This window comes from Abramis brama, assembly GCF_963993115.1.
Source record: "Abramis brama genome assembly, chromosome: 22".
Classification (NCBI taxonomy): Eukaryota; Metazoa; Chordata; class Actinopteri; order Cypriniformes; family Leuciscidae; genus Abramis; species Abramis brama.
In genome coordinates, this window is record NC_139984.1 from 19,785,251 (window position 1) to 19,806,039 (window position 20,789).

The 20,789-nt window shown below is 37.4% G+C and overlaps 1 protein-coding gene across 7 annotated transcripts in view; it reads left to right on the forward strand.

The window, feature by feature from the left end:
• The window catches only part of fmnl3 (formin-like 3), a 44,379-nt gene that overhangs the window by 1,407 nt on the left and 22,183 nt on the right, over window positions 1-20,789 (forward strand). For all 7 annotated transcript variants that reach the window (XM_084099251.1, XM_084099252.1, XM_084099253.1 and 4 more), the window contains exons 2-4: window positions 17,605-17,688; window positions 18,535-18,615; window positions 19,686-19,762. In XM_084099251.1, coding sequence (XP_083955377.1) covers window positions 17,605-17,688; window positions 18,535-18,615; window positions 19,686-19,762 — 242 coding nt within the window. The remainder of the gene's footprint in view (window positions 1-17,604; window positions 17,689-18,534; window positions 18,616-19,685; window positions 19,763-20,789) is intronic.

The window sequence follows — 20,789 nt, forward strand, 5'->3', positions numbered from 1 at the left end:
GTTAAACTGTTTATCTTTGTTTGCGTTTTTTTTTTTTTTTTTTTTTTTTTTAAATAGATTAATAACTACTTCCTTACTTTTCATTCTTAGTTGTTCTCTGAGGGCAAAAAGTCAGTCAGTCAGTCAGTCATAGATAGATAGATAGATAGATAGATAGATATTTTTTAATTGATCAAAGAGTTGTAGTTTAGCAACAAAGTGACCTCATTCTCTCCATACTGGACTGATGATGGAAAGACTGACCATCCCAGGGTGGATCCGAGGTCAGTTTTAGAGCCTTGTCGGCAGTCTTTAAGTTCGGCCAGATTTCCTCTCACTGCTTTAACTCTGTGGGAAAGCATAACATTTTGAGTCACATTTGTTTCAGTGCTGTTATCGAATGGCAGCATGTGCTGGGCTCTGTCTGTCCCACTCGAAAGATAAAGGAACATCAAAGTGTGTGTCTCAGAGAGCGCTCCACTCAGGAAAACAGGCCTTCGGCTTCACGCTATGATACTGATTAGACTCACACAGGTTGAGAGTGTTTCTTCCATCATCAATTCAGTCTGAACAAAACCACATTCTTAGTCACATGTGCATGTTTATATGTATTCAAAAGAAACAAATAGGAAAAATGTGATTCTGACAGCCACAACTTCTCTTTTATTGTGCATTTATAACTTTCCTGACAGCATACAACCACAATCAGTGACGTAACCCTCCTTCCCTTACTTCCGCCTTTGATTTCCTTTGTGCAACTGCTTATGATGCACATTTAGCTCAGTGTGAGGTAAGGTTGTATCTGCTCGTACCATCTTTCCTCCCTCAGACACACGCTCTCAGACGGACAGCGCATAATGATGTCATAGGTGTAGGCTGTGCCAGCACAGTAATATCCGTGCAGTGATGGCTTTAACAGGAGCTTAGCACACAGCAGGGCGGGCTGTGTGTGTAGATGGATCTGGGGATGAGATCCCTGGGTTACATCAGACGACTTCATGCACCCCGCTAATAAAACGCTTGGTTCAGGCCTAACCGAGCGCATGTGCCGTATACATCGTTTTGCTCTTTTTCCTGTCTGGCTGATTCAGACTCTGCTTCATCTCAGCTCTCTGCGGCTGGAAACAGCTGCCTGACATTTTTCCCTCGTTTGCGAAAGGAAATTGCATTGTGGAGCTGGCTGAGGCTAGTTTCTCCAGCAGTGTCTAGAGAGTTTAGTGTGTTGGCTACTGGCTTTCTTGATGTTCTCAATCTAGACTATTGCATTGGTTTGCTTTGGTCACGCAGCCTTCAAGCTTCAGTCAGAAGATTATGGTTTTCTTTATTTAAATTAGCAACTTCTTGACTAAATATGTGTAACGGAGGCAAGCTAGTAAGAGCTGTGAGAGAAAACATCACTCCCCTAGCCTCAAGAGTCTTTAGCATCCTTGTTAGCTCGTCCGCCTCCCATGTCGGAGACGCGGGTTCGAATCCTGATCGGAGTGCTTCCCATGCCAGAGACGCAGGTTTGAATCTTGATTGGAGTGCCTCCCATGCCGGAGACGCAGGTTCGAATCCCACTCGGAGAGGGTCGAGTAGGACCTGTTACATATGTATATCAGATTTCATAATGACTTAAAAGGATAGTATACCTAAAAATGAAAATTCTGTCATTTACCTACTACTTTTTTCTTTTTTTTTTGGATGATTTATCCCTTTAAGAAGAGTTTTTTTGTTAGTTTGTTTTGCAAGCTTACGAAGTAGCCTAGGTGTGTTAAAGTCAACATAAAGACTGTTCTCTCTCTTAATCCGATCCTGGTCTTTTTATATGATTCATCAGCACACATTATTCCAAATAGATGTTTGTCTTTATAATCTTCATCAAAATGTAGGCTCCACCTTTTTTGCCTGATATCACCATTCCCTTTTATTTTAAACACTTCTCCTCTAACCACCTGACTTCATTCTGGGAGCTTTTCGCAATCCAATCAATTCGCAATCTATAAAATAAAGTCTCGTCCAATTTTTATCAAAAATCATCAGACTTTTTCATTCAGAAATACATTACATTACAGAAATAATATCACAGGCAACCAATGAAGTCCATATAGGCTGGCATTGTGTGAATTTGTTACAAACCAACATAGATTCATGCATGAAAAATAAAACTTATTACTGACGACTTGTTTCAGGCAGTTCAGAATCGGTTCCTTCTTTTGGGAGACAATAACTCCATTTATTGTGCACTTTGATCTTCAAAACTTTGCAGACCTTTTACATTCACAAGCAGCTACATTAAAAAGGTAGCCTAATATCAGAAAAAGCATAATAGGGGCACTTTAATGTGAACTTAATTAGGTTTTTTTTTGTATTGTTCTTTAGCTATTTGTTGCTATTTACTACAGAACTTCTGCCGTTTTATCTAAACTGTGGCTGAAAGGTCAAATTGCAAGTTACAGGTGAGGTTGTTTTTTGTTTTCATCTACTGACGTGTGATGTAAGCATGCAAGAGGAACAATGTAAACCTGAAATTTCCCACCAAAATCTGAACTGACAGCTCAAAAGAGACTGCCCAATAATGGATTTGTGTTCATTTTAACCTTGCAGCTTTACCAATGTAGGTGGAACCCTAAATCCATATGGAATATTCTATGGTAATGGAACACCCTTACACCTCACTCTCTATCTGAAACTGAAGTTGAGGTCTGGCTTCCTGGCTAAACTTCTCCATATGGGCCTCTGTTTTGTTAAAGAGACAGGAGGTGTAATTTTTTTCCTGAGGTGCAGCCATGGAGCAGGAGATGTGTGTGTGATATCCTCTTTCAAAGTGCTCCCGCTCGACTGCACTGCGGCGGATTCCTGCGGTCTGCTCTCGGTTAAAGCCACGGGAGAACTTTAGAGAAGGAAAATTCCCTTTGAACTGGCTGTCTGCCACTATGCACCGTTTTAATGACTTTACCAACACTTTTAGCAGAATGCCATACTGTGGGGCTATTTCAAAGACCTACTGGGTTTATTGTCTTGTTTGTCTACTATGAAGTACACGCAGAGAGATTTGCCATCTTGGTTATTGTAGTAAACTTCTACTTTAGTAGAAGAGCTTTAGTTGTGCGAGTGTTTAAGTGCGAGCTTTGCCACACAGGAAGAAGCAACAGTGACCCTTCCAGCCCCATTGCTTGTCAGTGTGACCCTTGACACTGTGCTGTCCGTCATGTCACAGTATTTGATAGATGTCACTCAAGTAGAACTAATGGAGTCAAGCTGTGGCTCCTGTTTATGGGACATTAAACCTAAATCATTTTCATTAGTTTGGCCTGTGTTTCGGTTATCCGCTCTGTGTGTCCGGTCAGCCTGCTTTCGGGCCGAGTGGAGGGCTTCTAAAGAGCCTGCAGGTGGGGCGGAATCGGCCATTGTTTGTTTGTTATGCCGCAGACTCATGCTGTGGGAGTGTACATCTGTCTCTCGTATGGCCCCGTCGCAATGTCAGCGCTGGGATGTCTGAGGCTCCTCTCTGTGGGCATCCTTGTCCTACACGATAACACACGTATGCATTAAGTCTGACAGGTTTTTGTGTTGTGTTAAGTTTAAAGTGCCCCTATTATGCTTTTTAAAATTTCCCTAATTTTGTTTTGGAGGTCTGCTGCAATAAGTTTACATGCATCCAAGGTCAGTACATTGCAACATCAACTCTTTTCTCTCAGTGAATGAAACGGTTCAATCAAGGATTCAGGCTCTCTAAACCTCTCTGAGAGCCTACTCTGCTCTGATTGGTCAGTTGACTCAGTTGGTTGTGATTGGTCTACCACTTACAGCGCGTGTCGGAAATGAAACGCACAATACCTCTGAATTTCAGCTCTGGAGGCTTCCTTAGCAATTGCAGTTATATGATCAGTAACGATGGTGTCGGTTTTACTGTATTAGTTCGAGCCTCATCCTTTGGAAATGCATACAAATGCATTTGCTTTTGCAGCTCAGGAAACTGTCTCTCAGCTACAACTACAGTGTTTGAGGTCGGGCCAAAGTAGAAGTTGTTCGTGGGCAGCCAATAAAGACCATATAGACTGGCATTATGCAAATTTATTACAAACCTATGTAGATTCATACAGGAAATAAGACTGGAATTACTGACTGCACTTTGATTTTCGAAACATTGCAGACGTTTTACATTCACAAACAGCTACATGCAAAGTAATATCAGAAAAAGCATAATAGGGGCACTTTAAAGGGTTAGTTCACCCAAAAATGAAAATTATGTCATCATTTACTCCCCCAAATGTTATTCTAAACCCGTAAGACTTTAGTTCATCTTCGAAACACAAATGAAGATATTTTTAATGAAAACTGAGAGCTTTCTGTCCCTCCATTGACAGTCTACGCAACTACCAATTTGATGCTTCAAAAAGTTCATAAATAGATCGTAAAACTAAACCACATAAATTTAATTGAAAAGAGACACCATCGCTTTATGATTAACAGATTTAATTTAAGCTTTCATTCATATATAAACATTCATCAATGCACACATCAGTTGTGGTAAATGGAAGCTCAAGCATGTTTGCTTGACATGCGAGAACCAATGAGGTTCATTCTTGTGTTACGCAGCACGTTTGAGCTTCAGCAAGAACCAATGAGGTTTGTTCTTGCGCGTCAAGCAACTATGGTTGAGCTTTTGTTTATGTTTGCTGATCAGTGTTTATGGTATTCATTAAAAGAATAATGAATATATATTTATTTTCTTTCCTGTTAAGCATAAATCAAACAAACTTTTTGCTTAAACAAGAAAAAAAATTGCTTGCACGCAGGGTAAGAAAAAATTCAATTAAATCAACTATATAGTCTAAATTTCTTATGCAGTGTTTGTTGCCTGTCAAGTAAATTTATCTTGTTTCAAAGATTTTTTTGTTGTTGATTTTTTACTCAAGTCATAAACACCAATTTAAAGATGTAATTTTTTGTAGTGTAGCTGCCATGTACAATATATCGAACAATATATGCAAATTTACTTGTGGATGGTTTATATTTGGCCGTAGGTGTGTGTGTCAGGCTGTTCTCTTGCAGCTGTGTTGAGGGTCCACTCTGAGCAGTGGTTTCCTCTCCAGCACAATGGAGGCTCTGTGAGTGTGTGTTGTTTTAGAGAAAGGGCCTCTCGCCCCTGAGCCCTTTGTGCTCGTTTATTTTACTCTAGAGCTCGCAGGAACTGCTGCAAGAGTTCTTACTTACAGATAAATACTATTTCTGTACATGTCTGTAAATAAATGTTGTTTCGTTTTTGTCAGTATCACAGAACTCGTGATAAGGAAACCTATGCTTCCTCTTTTTTGACTCCTTTTCTCAGACTCGCATTCAAAAAAGAGTACATCCATTGTTCCGTGTATTTTAAGTTTGGCAGGACTGAGTGGGTGGTGACTCTGCACTATAGAACTCACAATTATTATTATCTCAGGGTGAATTTACTCACCACATCATTATGACATGGGTCTGGTGGCCTCCTCAGCTACAGATTTTCTTCAGGATTCTGCACAGCAAGTTCCACTTTTCCATGCTGGCAGCATTTTGAGCCACTATGGTGTTTTCATGGATAGATCTCCAACTGCTGTGTGTTAAATAATGTAACACAGTATATAGATGCTGCTTTCTTTTATATGATTAATGCACTGCAAAAAACGCCAACAATGTTTTAATATAAAATATTTGTAATATAATTATCTATCTATCTATCTATCTATCTGTCTGTCTGGCTGGCTGGTTGGCTGGCTGTCTGGCTGTCTGGCTCCATCTGTCCATGTGTGTATGTATGTGTTTGTGTGATATTTTTTTCTTGTTGTAAGCATAAACCTCACTAAAATTAGATTAATTACTAAAAAAGAAAAAAAGAAAAAAAAGAGACAAATTTAGCTATAAATATAAATGAATATATATATATATATATATATATATATATATCAGGTCAGTTGCCATAAAATATATGCTAACATACTGCATGTACAAGAGTGTGTGCAGTCGTGCATGTTTCGATGTCAAAGTGAAGCTGTCTCCTGTTATCCCATTCCTGTTGTACTCTCTGTGTATATCCGTTATGACCCTGTTCCTCTCCATCTCCTGTGTGGCCGACCGAAGACGCAAACAGGACATCCTCTTTTTAAGTCAGCCAGAGGCTCTGATTCACTATAAATTATATTTGCCGAATGTTTATCACTATAAGCTCAGTTCCTTCTTCATAACACCAGATCTGATTCACATGGTTAGAATTAGTTCTGCCCCTATTTAATAACTGAGATGTGTTTGATCATGACACCATTAAAGAGAGTCTGAATAATTAATGTGCCGCAGATCCTGTCAAGTTGAAAGAGAATTGCGGCGTCACATCTGGAATCCTCATCATGATCTTCAGCAGTTCCTGAAATCTGAAAAGGAAATATTTCTAATTAACCACATCAGTGAAAAGAATAGTTCTTAAATGAGGCTCTAGAAGACACTTTCACATAGCATGCTTAAAAGTGTACATTTTTCTCAACATTTTTAGATAAGAATGGCCAAGTTGTCTTACGAGCTTCTGAACTTTTCTGTTTTAAATGGAAATGTGTTTCTGTGTCTTTGACCTGACTTATGATTTGTGGCAGACATGAGGAGTTGCTAAAAGCCCCAGGGAATCTGTTGGTGGAGAAGAGCATAGTTCACTAGTTTGCAGGAGGCACACCACAGCTGTAGACCATCGAGGCGTTAATGGCCTCATCAACATTACAACGTCTGTGTTCACCAGTTAATGCTCGCTGTGTTGTTGAGAAATTTGAGAGGGAAATTTCGTATGCCGTGCTTTTTCAGTGTTCTCTAACAGTTCTGAACTGCTAGTTTTACTTTCAATGAGCAAGTTCATTCTCTTTTCACAGCTGATAATAGTGGTATGTCCTGGGGCAGATAAACAAAGGCAACACAATCTGCAGTGAAACCTGGTGAAATGGTCATTACAGAAAGGTTTTCGTGTGTAAATCATTTTAATTAATAATTATATATTTTTTAATAATAATATATTACTATATATTGTTATTATCATTTTAATTTATTTTTAATTGTTTTATATATTTTTATTTTAAATTATTATTATTATAAATTTTTTATATTTTTTATTTGAATATTTTATTGTAGCCTTAGCCTATTATTATTATTATTATTATTATTATTATTATTATTATTTTACGTATTTTTATTATATATTTTATCTACTTCAAATTATTATTTATTATTATGTATTTAAATTAAATGTTTTATTTTGTTTATTTTATTTTGATTTATTATATTTGATTTATTATATTCAACTTTAAGCCCAAACTATACTTCGGTTTTTATGCTTATGCAAGAGTCCGCGTTCAGTGCGCGTGACGCAAATTTCGTCACCAGAATAGTATGCATGCAGCGTGATATTTGTAACAGCAGGTACTTTGTACACGCAGGTCCCACATGCGCATTGAATTTGTTTTGCAGTAACCAGTTTGTTGTAGAAAACAGAACTAAAGAGACAGAAACAACAACAAAATATCGGAGACTGCAACAACAACAGAAACCCGAAAAGTGATTGTGTGAGGGGGTTATGAGATAGCCGAAAATTTAGTTTAAAGATACAATATGTTTGTTTTTTTCGCCTCTAGGGGTCGCTAACCTCTTAAAATAACAAAGGCGTAGGTTGATGACGCATAAGCGGAATTATGGAACTTGCCGTCATGCCGAATGATCTAATAATGTTGGATTAGTGAATACATTGATGTTTTTAACAAGACTGTGGTATGAAGCAGGTTGCGATTGCTAATGAGAGACAGATATCAGCGCCACACGCGAGTCCCGCGGATATAAAGGATATGCTGTTCCCTGCTGCAGTTTGCAATTTAGCGACCCCTAGAGGCAATGTGCCTCTATTTAAGTAGAGCATGTGCTGTTCAGCCATTTTGTTATCAGGCATTTGAGATTATTGAGAATAAGGACATTTCATTCAACTACCCGCAAGTGCTGAATTACTACTCGCACAGGTCAGTTTATTTGACGAATTAAACTTGGCATCTCGAAAACGCCATGCTGATATTAATCCTCGTTTTAGTTCTCCTTTTGTCCCAAAGTGTGCTTGCCATGGTCCATAATGTTTGAACGAAACAACAACAGCGTGAGCGTGCCGCTAGACGTAACGCAGTTGTCCACGTCTGTCGCCATGGTTACTATGGCAGTACAAGCGGAAACCAGGAATAACGTGGATATTATGTCATTGACAGGCGACAAGTGGGACAGGGCGACAGGGACGAGCCATTATTTCAAATCGGAATTTCTCTGAAATGAAAAATCTTTGGGAACTTTTGGGATATTGTAAGTACACAACTGCAGGAAATATATCACACTGTGCAAGTGATTTTTGGATATTTTATTACAAAAATCTTACATATTGTAGCTTTAAAAGAATACAAAGACATTTTTATCGGTCATAACCTCTGGAGAAAAATAACGCAGACACTGGACAAACTTTCTAGAGCGCATGTGCCTGCATTCGTGCACGCTATTAAATGGAGCATACTTTACGTTCAAAAAATAAGTATACTTTGGGCTTAAATCCTGAATGGTTTGGAATGGGGATTGTTTGTGTTTCTTATATAAATAACTGGTGGGGGATGGTGAGGCAGTTCACTAGTACCTTGACCTCACTCTCTTTCTGTGGTGGGTGGATGGGACATTTGTGTTTTGTGGATTTGCTTTGTTGTGATTGCCTGGTTCAGGTTACTGGTTAGAATTGGGAGATTAGGTGTCATTGCAGTGAATGGAGGATAGCATTTTCTCACACTCCATTTTGTCTTGCTCAGTGCCGGAGACTTGCTTGAGAACTGCCCCATCCTCCTTTTGGTCAGAGTAAACTGTTACTTTTAAACTAAATTTAAAGGTGGAAGTCCCCCTGGTCTTGTGATACCCTTCATGGCTGAGGTGCCTGTGCTTCTTTCTTGTATTATACACTGTTTCAAGGAATAAGAGGAACAGAAGCTTAAAGCCTTCGTGTTGATACGGAAATTCACCCATTAACCCAATACTGTCATTTACATGTGATATGTGATGTCATTGCTTAAGGTCATTTTCTTCAATGAGACTCTATTAGTCATTCTTCTGGGAATGTCCTGCAAGATGGTCCATAGACAGATATATAATTTTATTTTAAAATATAAATAACATTAATTCCAAATATCATATCATATCATATATCATATCATATCATATCATATCATGTTATATTATATTATTTAATTAATATCTAACTATGGTATAATAATTATCAGTTAAGGTATTAGCCTATCTTTTAATGTTAATAAAATTCGTCCATGTTTGTCGTAGGGCCAGTTTTTTCAACCAGGGTCTACAAATGTACTGCAAGAGGGTTTTTTGTAAGGAAAGAATGGTTGGAAAGTTTTAATATTTTACTGCTTTATTAATGACTGTACAGAAGGGTTTCTTCAAAACACACTTTTCCCCAAAAGTACCAAACAATTTTGGAAAAATGGGAGGAAAATGCTTCAGCCCGGTGTGACGTTCAGTAAGAGCTATTATTTCCCATTCAAACTCGCAGTCCACTAAGTCTGGCAGGGTTGGTGTACATTCCTCAGGTCCTGCGTTGACGCTCGGCGCCTGGGGACCTATTAGGTAGAGCTCAGTAGCTGAACGGCGGAGACGGTTTAGATGGGGAGACGGTGTGTGTCTGGCGGTCTGCTCTGGTCTAGTCGACTATGCTGACACATGCTAGATCCATTGAAAGAGTATAAGATCCCAGACTTTCCCCCTCATTATTCCTTTACTACAATAGGCTACCATTAAAACTGATAAAATGGAGTGAAGTAGGAGACTCTACCTGTTGACTTAGTAGTCAAAGAGCCATTTAGATCAGTTTGTAAACCACTTTTATTGGCTTTACGGTTTAAATTACATTAAGCTTGTAGGTTTAAGTGGGCTTTGGAGGAGTTTATGTTGGATGTCTCCCAGAGTCTAGGCTCAGGCATGGGAGCAGTCACTCGGAGCTGTGCATGGGCGCAAAACATATTTGCATTGTTTGTGTTTATAAATGCAGCTAAGAATTTTTGCTCACATGAACTCCTACTGACCTCTCAGAGCGGACGGAGGACCGGCCAAATAAGGCTGTAAAAGTGTGTGGCCCTCTTTTAAACATGCCATAGCTGTCCCCCTGGTGAAGACTAATATTTGACCACATTAATACGGGTAAGAAGGGCCATTTTGATGCTGATTTGTGATGTTGGCCCTTAAGCAGGGTCTTTTATCTGTCTTTTAAAGTCAATACAAAATCAAAATTGACCATAATTACTTTATTAATCCATGTTCCTGGTCTTATTATGAATGATTCATCAGTGCATGTTATTTTAAAGAAAAACAGGTTTGTTTTCATAATCTTTCATCAAAAATAGCAACTTAAAAATTGTAAATAATATCAATTGATAACAATAATACAAATTTCTCTATCTCTGATCTGGGATGCTGATAGGCTCCAGCATCCTCTACAGAGGACATTGTAATGATTAATTGTAATATAATATAAATACTTAAGTAATACTAATTAAAATAATAAAATTATTATTATTATTTAAACAAATATCATTATATCTTGTTTTACTCCGAAATAGGACATTTTTCCAGATGTTTTCAGATTTTCAGATGTTTCTCTAGATTATTTGGTTTTGGAAAACAATGCTAAGAAAGAAATATTTGAATTCAAATTGAAGTCTCTTCCTTGTTGATATTGTTGAAAAATACAGAAATAGATCAGATTTGTGTCATATTATAGAAGAAAAAAATTGTGAATACATTTCATGTTGAATTTGAAGAGTTTACATTGGTATTCCTGGCAATGTTACAATTCATAAACAGGAGGCCAAACCTCCAGATGAGAAAGCACAGATTGGTTTCTTTGTCTGTATGTTGTCTTCCTGTCTGAACTGTGCTCTCCATCATGTGTGGTGTTTTGTATAAGGAGGGCTGTGCGTGACTGGGGTTTGTTTCCCCCTTCTGTTCTCTGTCTCTTGGGCTCTTTACTTCTCTTCATTCTCTGCAATCTGATACCCAACTACAAATCAAGCTACTGTTCTCTTAAGACACATCTTTCTCTCCCCTTTTGCCTGTCCCACTCCCTCATCAGCCAACTGTCCCAATTTCTAGTTAATTTTCCCAACTCCACCTGTAATTTGTAGCATGGTCTTTGCTCACTTCATTTTCAGTTATTCACACAATTCATCTCATAATGGGTCTTTCCTCTCCCACACTTCTATTCCTCTTTTTTTGAATTTGTTTGGTCTTATTAGAAAGGGGTTTTCCAAATTTGTCATACATGTAAAAATTCATGTTTAAAATACTTCTTTTTTTTTACTTTAGTGTTAAAAAGCTAGTGTAACTGATAGCCAAAGTCTATTGTTCAACATAATCATTTGCCAAACAACTCAACATGCCAGAGAAAGGCAATGGTTCTTTGTTGTGTCCCCACAGTCACCCTTTTACAAACTATACTGGGATCAAACAGAAGCTCTTTTTGTCCCTGTCGTGGGTAGCGTCACTCTATTCTGGAACTAAAGAGCTTTAGGGAGTTGATTTTATGTTTTATTTTCGGTCATTGGTCCTACTTTAAAAATTGAAGGTATTTTCATCTCACATGTAAGATGTGGGTCTCTTTTTAAAGTCATTATGGCAGGAAAACAAGACTGGACTTTTGTAGGAAAAGTCAAATGAGATTAGCAAAATTAGATTAGGGATTGCCAGTTAGCTGATCCTTTTGCTCTAGCAGAGTAGCAAGGAAGGTCTTTTGGGTAATGTAGAACATCTGGTGTTTTTTGTTTTGTTTTGTTTTATCATTCATATTTTTGGACATGACCACCTTTTTATATTGTATAATGTTTGCAGACGTTTCATGCTGAATATGTGGGACTTTTTATGCCAAAATAACATGTTCTTCCTTTCCAGGAATTGACAAAGCACTTTCATTCCATTGTACTGTGTGCCATCTCAGTGGTTAGGACCGAATTCAGCATTTTGCTATTTCGGACTGCTGTTTTCAGTGTGGCCTGGGGTGGACAAGCTAGTTTTTCTCATTCAGCTCTATAAATATTAAAATCTTCATAGTGTTTTCTTTGATCTTACTTCAGTGAGTTTTAGTATTGATGGTTTCCCCTTTGATTCAAAGACGTTTATGTGTTCTATGTTTTTTTTGTTGTTGTACTTATGCAAGTTTCTTTGTGTTGCTGTAGCACTCCAATGGTTTGGCTAATAACATCTGTGCAGGAAGCTCTTGGGGCCTGAGAAAAAAACCCTAGGGTAAATACTGCAGAACTGAATCCGAAAAGTGAAACTTGTTTACTTAGTCACTCGTTTCTGGACCAGAAAACAAAGAAGCCTAAAACTCAGAGAGCTACTGTAGATCAGATAAAGACTCATCTGAGCTCTTTGCAGCCGCTGTTATCAGTGATGTGGCACCAGATCCTGGATCGTCATGTGAATGGAGGACTGGAACCTCTCTGTGTTCTAAGTGCCCTAATTACATATCAGACCAACAAATGGTCACTAGGCAGTCCTGACAACCCAGCAACAGACATATGGCCAGATCCAACCTCTGACTTGCTCTTTCATAGCTTAGGGGGCTGGAGCTCTTTAAGTATCAACTTTGTTTCAGATGTTTCTTATAATTTGCTTATGAGAAATAAATAATGCAATTGTTCACTTGAAGTAAAAGAATAGAGCTCTGAAATGAATGTGGATAGCAAAGTATATGGTTTTGGGGAAAAAGATGAAGAAATGTTTGAATTCATAATGAAATCTTTGACTTGTGATTCCAGACTTTAGTATATTAGCAGAATTGAGACATTAAGATCTCTCCTTTTATATACATAGGATATATGTAGAGGCATTTTCTGAGAATTGGGAAATTTAGTCTCATTTCTGTCTAGGTGAAAAATATGAGAATAATGAGATTATATTTCTTTCAAACTGGATTCGATCTACAGCCTCTTTTGCAGTTGACATAAAAATGCAGTATAGTTGATATTTCCTCAGAGGTTGGATGCTTTCATATTGACTAAGCATGGATGATGGTATTTTTGTAGGCTTTTCTGTCCTTTCTTCCTCAAAAACAATGGATGCGGTTTGTTGTGTGAAATGTTCGGAAGCAGTGAGCTCATCAGAAAGAGCTGTCGTTTACGTCATTTATAACATGCTGCATGCTAACAAGTGTAGGAGTCACCCACTCCATCTTTGACATTTGAGTCGGAGAGAGTAGAGAGAGAAAGATTTAGAGAAAGAGATAAAACTTTTATCCTCCAAGAATGTAAAATATATACGCTGTGTCAAAGAGAAGGGAATGGAGGGAAAATAGAGGGAAATAAAAGATGAAGTGGGATCATTTATAGCCAAATTCATTACTGTTATAAACACGACACATTCCTTCTGTAACTGTGGACATCTGGAATGCACAATATCGGTCACTACTGAAGAAAAAAAAACTTCGGAAGGGGAATTGTGGGAGGGAATGGTATTGCTTGAGATCTTCACAGACAGAGCCAAATAACATTCTCCAGGGCCTCTTTTTACACACTGTCATTTCTGCTGAATTTTGTTAGCTTTTCAGACATTACAGACCCTAGTCATCATGATTGGGATGTGTTCCAGGCGAATGTGGTTTCAAACAAAACAAATTTACTACATGGTCAGTTGAGTCTGTCTGCTGTTGTATTAAATGTTGGAACCTGAACTGTCTGAGAAACACAAGTCAATTCCTAAATCTACAGCTCCATTGTAATTGAACAGCTGTGGACTTTAATTCTGAATAAACTTTTATAAATTATTATGAATAAAAAAATACATTTTTTTTTTTTACTAATTATTGGTGCATTCTTCAAAATCTTTAGTTTCGAATCCGTGTTTTGGAGTGTGTTTGAACAAGTAAGATGATGTTTTGTATAATTTTTCTGATATTATAGATTACAATTTGATAAAAGTGCATGCAGTTTAGTAGAACATGTACTTTTACACGGTCTTCTGGTTGCTTTTACGCAGCTGAAAACTAGCAGGTGGCCTTGGCGTTCAGACTTTTAAGTGCTTCGAAGAATTGGTTCAGTTGATTCAAATAGAATTCACTTATGGCCTGATTATTTTTGTGAATCACACAAAAAACTCACAGGTTATCAGTTTGCATTAGTCTGACTAATCCTTCACTGAATGAACTGTGATTGACATGGTAATGGATATGACAGTGTTGATATGTTTGGTCTTGGCGGAATAGATCTGCTACACTGCTGCTGTTATTGCTGCCGCTATAGAGCAAGTACGGGACTTGCTACTGTCAATACATACACGAAACACTGCTGTGAGCAAGTAAGACCTGCTGCTGCTGTACAATATAGCATACATTAATTACCCGTAGCAGATATATACAGGTGGAGTTGGGGAAGGTGGAGGGTTTCTGAAAGCGTGCTATGCTGCTACAGCAAATGCTGACCAGTGTTTGAAGGTTGAGCAGCGAGTTCATTGGCTACTGATACAGCAAGAACCAATCAGCTGTGCCCTATAGAGAATGCTGGGATTTCATGCAGATTGAGTTAAAGGATTAGCTCACTTCAGAATTAAAATTTCCTGATAATTTACTCACCCCCACATCATCCAAGAAGATGTTCATGTCTTTCTTTCTTCAGTCGAAAATAAATTAAGGTTTTTGAGGAAAACATTTCTGGATTTTTCTCCATATCGTGGAAGGTCCAAATTGCAGTTTCAATGCAGCTTCAAAGGGCTCTGGAATAAGGGTCTTATCTAGCGAAACGATCTGTCATTTTCTATAAAATAAAATAAAAATATATACTTTTTCACCACAAATGCTTGTCTTGTGCCACACATTACTTAATCATGTTGAAAGGTCACGTGTTCCAGTTCAAAAAGGTAGGGAAGGATGAAAACTTCCAAAATCATCCGACATCTTTGTTTTACCTTTTATTTTTTTTGTAAATGGCATTTGACTTAGTCTTTGCACGTTTGCTTAAACACTAGGTTGGTATTTCCGCCTATGTCACGGGTGAACTTTCAACATGATTACGTAGTCGTGCGTTGTTAATCGCAGAGCTAGTGCAGGAGGAGCATTTGTGGTTTAAAAGTATATAAATGTTTATTTTTCTTTAGAAAATGACAGATCGTTTCGCTAGATAAGACCCTTATTCCTTGGCTGGGATCATGTAGAGTCCTTTGAAGCTGCATTGAAACTACAATTTGGACCTTCAAACAGTTGTATCCTATTGAATTCCACTATATGGAGAAAAATTCTGGAATGTTTTCCTCAAAAACCTTAATTTCTTTTCGACTGAAGAAAGAAAGACTTTTTAATTCTGACACTACTGTAATGCATACTGCATTCACCACCAGCCTTTCCTAGACTTGTCACTGAATATGATTCATATGGGCTTGTGGAAAGGTGTAATCACTTTACAGTGGAAATAAAATAAAACAAATTCTTTCAACACACAATATTCACTTTCCACAAATCATCGAGTCAGAATGACTGGAAAAACATGTTGTTTATAATGATGTGGTCATGTAATTTCACTGAGATGATATGTTGCCTTGGCTGTAGACTTAGAAGCTGTTGACTTTTGGGGTGGATGAATCACTCTAATGTGGAGTGCAAGGATGTAGGTGATGCTCAGGCGGGTGTTGATATGGGCGTGAATGGCATCTTCAGAACAAACACCTTTTCCATCTTCAAAGGGAAACCCACTGAGAGGTCTGTAACATGCTGTGATGATCTGGCTCAGCCTATCTGCTGTTCGCTATCTTTAATCACAGCACAGAGTCTCAGGTTAATAAAGGGAAATTCAGTGTTTGTTGGAGACAGTTGTCAGCTCACACCCCACAACTGACTCAGTGTGTGTTCCACCATTAAAGACATTTTGAAGACAAATCACTTACTGATCTGTTTGTAGTGCAAACGTGACCTGAAATAAGAGAGTAGTAGGCCTATGTGCAATGTCCTGCTAAGAAGTGGCATGAAGTACAATAATTTATATATCAGTAAACACAATAGCATTATTATTATTATCACACTGATTTATGAGAACATACAGTAAATCTAACACTTAGTCTACTGTTTAAAAGTTTGGAGTCAGAAAGATTTTTTATTTAAAGAAATTAATACTTTTATTAAGGAAGGATGCATTAAATTGATCAAAAGTGATAGCAAACATTTATAATGTTACAAAAGATTTTAATTTCAAATAAATGCTGTTTCTTTAAACTTTCTATTTATCAATAAATAAATAAAAAGACAGTTTCATAAAAAATATTAAGCAGCACAACTCTTTTCAGCGTTTCTTGAGGACCAAATCAGAATGATTTCTGAAGGATCATGTGACACAAAACACTGGAGCAAGGGCTGGTGAAATCTTTGCCATTACAGGAAAAAAAATTAATATATAAAATATTATTTAAAATTTTAATAATATTTCACAACATTATTTGTTAATTATATGTTTTTACTGTATTTTTGATCAAATAAATGCAACCTCGTGAGCATTTTTTCCAAAAGCATTAAACATTTTTACCGAGAAAATTTGATTACATAAACGCAGACGGTAGTGCTTGCGTTTGTCTGTATTTAATAAACTTCAGTAGTCTAGGGGGCAACAGAGTTACATTCAGATGCCTGTGTCATTTAACTGAGTGTGTTACTATTCACACAAGTTTCCATAAACATACTGACTTTAACAAAGTTCCTTTAAGACAAGACAAGTTATTTCACTCGGCGGCCATCTTTGAAACTCCTCTCGGGCATACAAGTACAGCTCCTATATCTCTGAATGGTGAAACATCCAATTAACTCTTCACCAAGCTTACAATTGAAGCTGAAATCACCAATGAAATATGTCAAAAACTGTCTCATAAATTTTGTTTTTAAATGCTCTAATCATGACAACAACAAAAAAACAGCAGTTTTCAGGCTGCCGTTTTTTGTCATGATTCGAGCGTTTAGAAACAAAATTGATGCACTTTCTCCCATTCCTAAGTAATAGGAGTGAACCGTCTTTCTGTATATAAAGTCTTTGACTTTAATAAACTTGCAAGCAAGGTTCTATTTAGCTGTTGCTCCACTGTAAAATAAGTTTATACTTATGTTCATAATATCAGCTCTTGCAGCACATTGTGTGCTCTGATACACAGTAACACAGCGACGCACAAAAATTAACTTCAGTAGAAGCATCTACTTTTACGTAATTGCTTAATTCCGAAAAAAAACTACTCAGAACACTATAGCAACTGCATAGCAACACCCTGGCAATCACCCACAATTGTTGCAGTGAGTTTTGCAAAGGCAAGCACTGCTCATAATTTCCTTCATATAGTTTGAGATGGAGAATTTGGTACAAAGATTTCCGACTCTGAAGATGTCTGACTCTGAAGATAAATATGATTTTAAACAGGATATAAGAAGTCAGCACAGGACGTGAGATCAGAGATTGAGGGTTTCGTGTCTGGGTAGAAACCACTGTGACCCAAAGAAACCGAGCACAGAGACGTCTCTGCAAGGTCGTTGCCATGGGTACACGGAGGAATACATGACTTCCTGTGTGTTCTGATGCAAAAGCGCTCTCTGTTTTTCAGAACTCTATGAACCTGCCGCCAGATAAAGCACGTCTCCTCCGGCAGTACGATAATGAGAAGAAGTGGGACCTCATCTGTGACCAGGTACAGCCTCCACAGTGACCCACTTTTATGCCACACCCTTGCTTCTGTAATGCAGTCCAGAAGAACATGCCTCCAAGAATGGTGTCGTCGACATGGCCTTTAAAATATTATTATTAACAAGTTAAGAGAACAAGTTGCTTGACATTTTATAGACACTTAGAAAGTTATATATACGATTTTAATTATTTCTTACACAAAAGAAAAGGTAGATTACAGGATTCTGAATGACAGGATATCATTTAAAGGAACAGTACACCCAAAAATGAAAGTTCTGTCATCATTTACTCACCCTCATGTTGTTTTAAACCCATATTCTTCTGTGAAACTTCTTTTCCATGCAGTTAAAATGAGCGGGGACTGAAGCTTTCCATTAGTCGTATGGATTCTTTTTATTAACATTTTATGGTGATTTTGGTCCCCATTCATTGTAATTGCATGGAAAAGAGCAGCTTGTACAGTCTTTAGAATTTCTCCTTTTGAGTTCATACTGTCATGCTGGCTTGGAATGACATGAGGGATTTTTTAGAGAAACTGTACCATTAGGTAAAATTGCACATCTTGTTAAATACAGGATCATGTAGAAAAAATGATGACTGCAATGTCTTGTAAAACTACTATTTATAAACGTCTAGTCATGCATCTTGACAAATCTATGTTGCTGAAAAAGGGAGTTCATAGTTACAGCAAAAAAAAAAAAAAAATGTTTTAGAATAATGTCAAAGTTTTTTTAAACAAACAATATGGAATGTTAAGAATATGTGCATGTGTTAGATTAACACATTCATATTTTATTGGAGATGTTTAATAATCTGTGTATAACTTTCTCCCCCTCTTCTGGTGTGTTAGGAGCGTTTCCAAGTGAAGAATCCTCCACATACATATATCCAGAAACTACGTGGATATTTAGACCCAAGAGTCACACGCAAGGTCAGCATCATCCTCTAGAAAATAAAACCAATGTCTGTTTCTCAGCTGGTTGCATGTGAACATGATTTACAGCAGTTAAAGCGGTTGTGTTGTGAGAAATCGAATTGCCCTTCATCTCTTTTAGTGAATGTTCTTTTAAAACAAATTGTAACTTTAAAACATAACATTTTCTTCCCTGTACAAAAAGACTATCTATTGAAACTGAACTGGACAATTGGGTTGTTCTGAACTTCCACAACTTACTGAAGACAAATGAATTCTTTACATAGAAGACTAAAATCAACAGCAGAAAAATAGCCCCTTTAATTCTAAAGACAGGGAGGAAAATGGTAAAGAAAATACATATGTAAAATACAATATATAAATTGTATAAAATTTTGGGGTCAGTAAGATTTTATTTAATTCAGCAAGGATACATTACATTTAAAATCAAATACATTTGTAACATTGCAAAAGATTTCTGTTTAATACATAAATGCAAATTAATGCTCATCTTTTGAACTCTCTATTCATCAAAAAATAATAATAATCCTTAAAAAATGTATCACAGTTTCTACAAAAATATTGAGCAGATAAACAGTTTTTAACTGTTTTCAACATTGATAATAAGAAATGCTTCTAATTCAAAGCAAATCAGCATATTAGAATGATTTCTGAAGGATCATGTGACACTGAAGACTGAAGTAATGATGCTGAAAATTCAGCTTTGCCATCACAGGAATAAATTACATTTCAAAATATATCAAAATAGAAATCAGTTATTTTAAACTGTAATAATATCTCACAATATTAATGTTTTTTTTTACTGTATTTTAGACCAAATAAATGCAGTCTGGCTAAGAATAAATACCTTCTCCTAAAACATTTAATAATCTTACGTACCCCAAACTTTTGAATGGCGGCGTATGTGCAGGACATTAGTGTTGACATATTTTAAACGCTAAAAGGTTAACCATAATTGTTGTTTTACCCGGCACCAGTTAGTGTTTATTGAAATGTTTTAAAAAAAACTTTATTCTGGGGAAGTTTTCTCCAAACATGCCGATAATCATCAGTTTCTCTGTGTGCAGAAATTCCGCAGGAGGGTTCAGGAATCCACCAAAGTCCTGCGAGAGCTGGAGATATCGCTGAGAACCAATCACATAGGGTGACTAATTCCTGTCTCCTCTCATTTAATCCTTCTTTTACATCTCTTCGTCTTGTGCTGATCTCTATTAATACCCTTCCCAGCAATCACCCAGAGTAACATCCCATGATCCTCCAGTAACCAATGCAGTGAGGTTATGAGGCTCCTGTATACAGTGCAGGGAACAATAGCACTGCTAGTGGTATGGGTGGGAAGCTGTGGTATTGTTTGGCTTTCCCCCTCTAAAGAATCACTCTTTCTTTGTTCTTCCTGTTGTAGAAAGCTAGAGGTAGTGTTTGCCCGTGCTCAAATCCCTGCTGTTGGGCTGTTCTGCCAGCTTCCCTGTGCTTATAGCACTGTCTGTAGACCTCGGCAGCGTCCAGATGGTTTTTATTCATCTCGTCCCTCACACACAACCCCCTTAGCAGCTTTAGCAAGCAGGAAGCTGAGTAGTGTATGCCGGAGAGCCAGGAAGCCTGGAGCATCCAACAATGTAGTGTGTGAAAGGACACGTACACACACACACACACACACACACACAAAGGTTTATAACTCACATTGATGAATACAGACAAAACACTGACACAAATCTGCAACACAGTGAGGTACAATGAAACATTGACAACTGGGAACATCTTTTCACTGTTTATATTCCGCTTTCAAGGACACACACACACTTATACATACAAAAAACAATGTGCTGTGAAACTGTGAAGCCATTCACACACAACTGCATGCTTTGTTATATCCGTACCAGCTGGATGAACCCATACATACAAGCGATAGGAAGTAACTAACTAGCAGTAGTGCCATTACTAACTTTAACTGCATATTTTAATATTCCAGCTGTTTTACATATTACAAAATGCTACAGTGACATATTACAAAATGTCACATTGTATTGTGCATTATAATAGACAGTTGAGAGAATTAAGTCAATAATCAAACACTGCACAGACCGATCAGTGAATGACATCAAAGTACCTCGAGAGCGAATAGAGAGCAGATGGCTCCGTATGATTTTGAATCACTCTCGCGGTACTTTGTT